This window comes from Euprymna scolopes, chromosome 45, assembly GCF_053919585.1.
Source record: "Euprymna scolopes isolate OS-2025 chromosome 45, ASM5391958v1, whole genome shotgun sequence".
In the NCBI taxonomy this organism is placed as follows: Eukaryota; Metazoa; Mollusca; class Cephalopoda; order Sepiida; family Sepiolidae; genus Euprymna; species Euprymna scolopes.
This window is the reverse complement of record NC_136526.1, coordinates 37,807,971-37,813,970: the sequence shown is the minus strand read 5'-3', so window position 1 is coordinate 37,813,970 and position 6,000 is coordinate 37,807,971. Positions and strand designations below refer to the sequence as shown.

At 34.2% G+C, this 6,000-nt stretch overlaps 1 protein-coding gene across 1 annotated transcript in view; it reads right to left on the bottom strand.

The window, feature by feature from the left end:
- Positions 1-6,000, bottom strand: part of LOC145269456 (matrix metalloproteinase-19-like) — a 50,711-nt gene that overhangs the window by 24,729 nt on the left and 19,982 nt on the right. The window contains exons 4-5 of the mRNA XM_080125131.1: positions 1,817-1,901; positions 1,523-1,671 (exon numbers count right to left, since the gene is read on the bottom strand). Of these exons, the coding sequence (XP_079981257.1) occupies positions 1,523-1,671; positions 1,817-1,901 (234 nt within the window). The remainder of the gene's footprint in view (positions 1-1,522; positions 1,672-1,816; positions 1,902-6,000) is intronic.

Sequence of the window (6,000 nt, the reverse complement as noted above, 5' to 3'; positions counted from 1 at the left end):
TAAAACATTATATATATAATCTCCAAAACAGTGTCTCGTGGTAAACAACTGATGATCCTTGAAATTTTAGGATTATTGTGAATTCGAGAAAGCTAGTTGATTCAGTGATTGCAGATTAAATGACTTACTGACAAAATAATTTTCCAACAAGGGACTAAAATCTTTTTTAATTATTTTATATATAGTTTTCAAGAGTAAGCATTTTCCAAGACTATATATATATATATATATATATATATATATATATATATATATATATATATATATATACTAGCAAAAGTACCCGTCGTTGGCTGGGTTCAAAAACAGCCTACCGAAAATGGACTGATTTATGAAAGTATGATGGGTTATGAAAAGGAAGGGTTGTAAAGAGATAGCTTCGAATTTTGGGGTATCAAAACCAAAGCAAAATATGATGAAAGTAAAAATAAAATAGATAAACCCCATAATTTATTATACCATACCTGTTCACACTGAAACACTTATCACAATATTCTGTGAATCTATATTAAAAAAACCTTGTTAAACGTTGTGACATATTTCCATTCTATGGAGGTCAGGTGCAAACGAACACCCCATAAATTTATTATACCATATTTCTTCAAACTGAAACATAATTATCAAAGTATACTTACGCAGATAGATATGAAAAGTCTTTATTGAAGTTTGTGCCTATTTCCATTCTATTGAGGCCAGGCGCGAACGCAGACCCCACAATTTTATTATACCATCCCTATTTAAGTTAAAACATACTTATCAAAATATTCTTATGTGCATCTATATCAAAAACATTTGTAACCGTTTTTTTTTTTAAATTTTTATTTCCATACTTTGTGGATCAGGCGCGTACGCAGACCCCACAATTTTAATGAATCATCACTATGCCAGATAAAACATACCCATTCGTGTGTCTCGATACATCTTCTATCATTATATGTGATCAGTTTTCTATAATAGTCAACCATATTGAAGCCTACTCGTGACCAGACACACACACAGATGTTCAGCTTTATATATATATATAGGAGCAAACAGTTAATAAAGCATGTCAAAAACACATAGTACTATCCACTTATCAAGTGTTTCCTTTTCAGATTAAATATGTTTTTAACTCTTTTTCAAAGTGTTTTTAACATGTTTTATTAACTGTTTGCTCCTTTTATAAGCTCTATCTCCTATTTGGTTTTATCGAGCTTTTACATCTGGCTGAGATAACTTTATAAATATTAATTTTTTAATATTTATAATATACTTTAGTTTTACCATCTTGGATCATTTTGGTAAATTTAATTGTAATTTTTATTTTGTATATATATATATATATATATATATATATATATATATATATATATATATATATATATATATATATATATATATATATATATACGAGTTACCTTCAATAAGATTTCAGACTTGTTAGCACAGGCATTTAAAATTGAAAATCCAGTATGTTATTTTACGACCGAGCAACGCCGTGCCATAGCTAGTAATAAATAATAATAAAAAGATTTTTTAATACCTTTCCCATCAAAAGGATCTCGGTCGCCATGCTCAAACGTCTCGAATGACAATTCGATATCAGCTTTCTGAGTAGTTGGGTGAGGTAATTCCCGAAATCTTAAAGCGCTTACTTCCTCCCATCTCCGGAAACCTTCACGTATGGCGAATCTACATAATAAACAAAACAAAAACAAAATTTTTTAAATTTGGTTGATTCCGGCATGTTCATGATGTCATAATTTAAAAATCGAAACCAATGAAAACGCTTAAAATAGAAATTTCCAATAGAAACAAAAATAACTTGAACACGTACAATTGTCTATTAACGGACATCGTTGAAGTTTTGCTGAATTGTTTCACTGTCCACGTTAAATTCAACTTCGGCCACCTGTCGCTTCCTGAAACAAGAATGAAACGAAAATGTAATAATCTATTGAAAAAGAAACATGAATAAGTTTAAGTAGTTTTGTATTATGTATTATTTAGATTTATCGGACTACTGTTCTTATCTTTAATGTTCTATTCAGAAAAAATTCCCTTTTCTCTACCCTGCAACCTCTCTCCCACAGAAGAGACGTTGTGAGCCTATCCTTGTTTTATCGTTATTTCCATGGCAGGTTCTCGTCTGAACTCCAATCTCTGCCCCCCCCCTTGCCAATCTTTCACGAAAAACACCCGTCTAGCTGAATCTACTGTGAAAAATTTCCCCCACTCTATATCTGTGCCTAAATCAAAACGCGGATTCCATGAACAAAGCTTCTTTCTTAGAACTGCACGCCTGTGGGACTCTGTTCCGTCTGCCTGCTTCCCACCGGACTACAACTTGGATGTCTTCAAGTCCAATGTTAACAAATTCCTAATGAACCGCGCCGTTAAGTAAACACTTCATCAAATCTCCACACTAACGTAATGTACTTGCAATAACCCTTATCCCTGAGTGGCTTCCGGGCCTTGATAAGTGGTGATCACTGTGTAAAAAAAAAAAAAAGAACGTTTATGTCGATGTAACCATCCGACCTTCTTCGGGTTATCGGAAATTAGCACAGGATTTCGAACGAACGAAATCCTTTATTCAATCTACGACGTGTCGCACGCTGTCATTCCGTAAGGCATAACAGGCATCCTAAGTAATTCGCTTAGACCCGTGGCGTAGTGGATAAGGTACTTGGTAAACTTCACTTGTAAGTTACACTCTTTTGGAGGTAGAAGGTTCAATCCTTAGTGCGGGCGACACTCAAAGTACAATTGCGAATTATTTAGGATTTCTAACCAGTCATGGCTGACGAGACGAGACCATGCCACCTTCGCTGATAAAAGGGTTTCGTTTATAATTATATAGATTTCTGAGTTTGACAGAACCTTCCCGCGTTTAAAAAGACACAACTGAAGATGGTCTGGGGTGAAACGTTTTGAAAATCTGGATAATCCAAATAATACGAATTATTAGCATGAGTTAATATTAGTTCGTGTGGGTAACTCACTGTTGATGCAATTCTCAACCTGCATGAGCCAAGTACGTCATACGATGGAGTACTGTTGCCACATATGGCCAGCAGCTGTTCAGAGCACACTATCCTGCCTTGATAGGGTTCAAAACCAACTTTGAAACCTAGTAGGTGATGCCCTTTTCTTTTCTCTACCACCTTCTTTGCCACTTCTTTTCCACATAAAACATGTTGCAAGCCTTTCTCTGCGCTATCGTTATTTTCATGGCAAGTGCTCGACTGTCTTCAAACAATTTCCTCCACTGCCCAACGCTGGAAATTTGTTCCATGGTCTGCTTTCCAGCTGACTACAACATTGTCGTCTTCAAGTCCAACGTAAACAAATTCTTCTTGGACCGTCCTCTTAAATAATATAATTAAACCAAATTTCCACCACAAACGATTACTGCGCTATTGTTACAATGACTACCGTGCACACGTTCACCTTTATCCTCGAGTGGCCTTCAGGCCTTGATAAGTGAGGACCACTTTCTAAAAACATATCAGGTCGTTTGGTATAGTGCCTTTGGATTTCAGTTACCGTATTTATCTCCCTCTTTCTGTTGTATAGCTAGTACAGAACCCTATATTAAACGTTGGGGTAGAAAGCCTATGCAATTAACAATTGTATCTTTAGTATCGCCCGCACTGATGATTGAACCTTCAACCATCCAGAAAAGTGTCTGTTACAACCGAATTTTCACACGTATTTTATCATTCATGACAATTGCGAACAATTCTAGTTTTGTGAGTCTTAACCCTATTCTTGTTTTTAGATGTATCTATGGATCCATTCTTATTACTACCGATTATTATGTCCGAATGATTAATCGGAATCGGGAATTTAAAAAAATCGGAGCCTTTTTTTAAGCTATCGAAATTAGTATCAGAATAGGAAAAATGTGGGTCTATTTTCCGGAGCCAAAAAAAAAAAAATGATTTTTTTTTGTTGTTTTTTTTTTTTTTAATTATTTTTAACTTAGTATTCCACAGCTAATATGGAACTATAAATATTTATTGATTTTAGACTACAAGTAAAACTAAAGACTATAGATTTTAATCAATAAGTGTATTAATACGTTCCTGCAAACATATGCGCATATTACATAAGTTTTGCCGCAAACATCCCCTGACTTACAAATAAAAAATAATTATTAATGTAAAAGAATCAAAATCGGTAATTGTATCAGAATCGGAAAAATATTGGAATTGTCTCACTATCACTAATATATAAATATATACTAGCAGGCTGCCAGGTATTGCCCAGTCGTAAAATACGCTTAAATATGATATCTTGATTTAAGCAGATTTCGTATTTATCATTATACTAGCGAGGGATACCCGGCGTTTCCCGGGTGTTTAGGGGGGGATTAAAAAAGTAAGTATGAGGATCGAACCCGAACCGTTGAGGCAAAGTTGTAAATTAAAGCGTGAAAAAAAAAACGTGCGACGTTAACCATTGCCCCACCGCGAGATGCTAACGGAAACACGTTTGAATTTATTTAATTACTTGGATTTAGCAGGTGCCCGTTTTAAATGAGGTCAAGTTTTGACTGTGGGATGTTATTCATTTACTGCTGAACGCTTCCCCCCTCCCCGAAGATGTTATAGGAAACAGACTAACCCACATGCGGCGAGCGACAAATATTGAATATTTATCATCCCGAAATCGAGCAAATTAAATAGACAGGCGAGCTTCGTTGTTAACTGTGAGATATTACGATTTGTATGTGATATAAAAAGTTTTAAAAAGTTGTTAAGCGAGCGACCGCTTCTCTGAAAGAAGCCTTTTGTAGGCACACAGAAAAAGCGAACACACATACATACATGCATTTTCGCTTTTATATTTATAGATTATATTGTACCTAATATATAGTAATGATTTAAAAGTTTTTAAAAAAACTGACGCATGCGCCATCACCGAGAATCGAACTCAAAACGCTTAACTTATGATTTACTTTTTCCTTTGGCTTTAATGTTTAAGCTATGAAGACATGTTTGCTGCAAGGCTAAAAATTCAAACATAAACCAATAGCTATTACATTGTTCGACTTTCACCTGGCAAATTCCATTTTTTTGTCGCAGATTTTCCCCAACTAAAACCCAAATATGGTTCGCGTGGATTCGAATACCCTATATATTAAGTTTCGTGTCTGTAGACCAAAAACTGACGGAGGCAAAATTTTTTTAAACAAATTCGTTTTCTATTGGTGACTTGCAAGAATACAAAATATTATAAAAAAATTTAAAAAATTTTTTATAGGATCAGAATTTCGACTGATACTTTGGTCTTCTTCAGTGTAGTGAAAGTATATAAGTGACCTTGTCTATTGGAGAAACTATTTCTACCAAACACCCCTCTTAATTTTCGGTTTACAAACATGAAACTTGACATATAGAAGATTTGGACCTGAGTCTTTAGCTGGTAAAAATAGCTGCTAAGAGGTTAGCAGCTATTTTTACCAGCTAAAAACGTTTTTTTTTTAAATTAGAACTTGACATACTTAAGTCGTTTTGGAATACCATACATGCACAAATATACATTCTACGCATGCACAAATATACATTTATAGGCTAAACAACGTTATTTTTTAATTTTTTTGTATCCGTCTGAGAGCGTAGCATATAAGTCTGGAGAGCTATGTGTTTTGGTTTCGATTTTAGTTAATGGTACCGAAGTCTTTAGTAGGTAAAAATAGTTGCTAAGAGGAGGTTAAAATTGAAAAAATAATGGAACTTGGTAGGCGTAAGTCGACATAAAATGTTCCTCTGTACATGCATTAATCTCAAAGTTTTGATGTCCATATGTCCTTAGATTATACAGAGAAAGCTATATGTTTTGGTTTCGATTCTAGCTCATGGCACTTAAACTATATTTTTTTAATCACTATTAAATGTTGGGTACAATATAATAACAAAAACGAATTGGCTCTATGAAAATAATAAATACGAAATCTGCATTAATTAAATATCATATTTAAGCGTACTTACAACCGGACAACGCTTAGCGCTG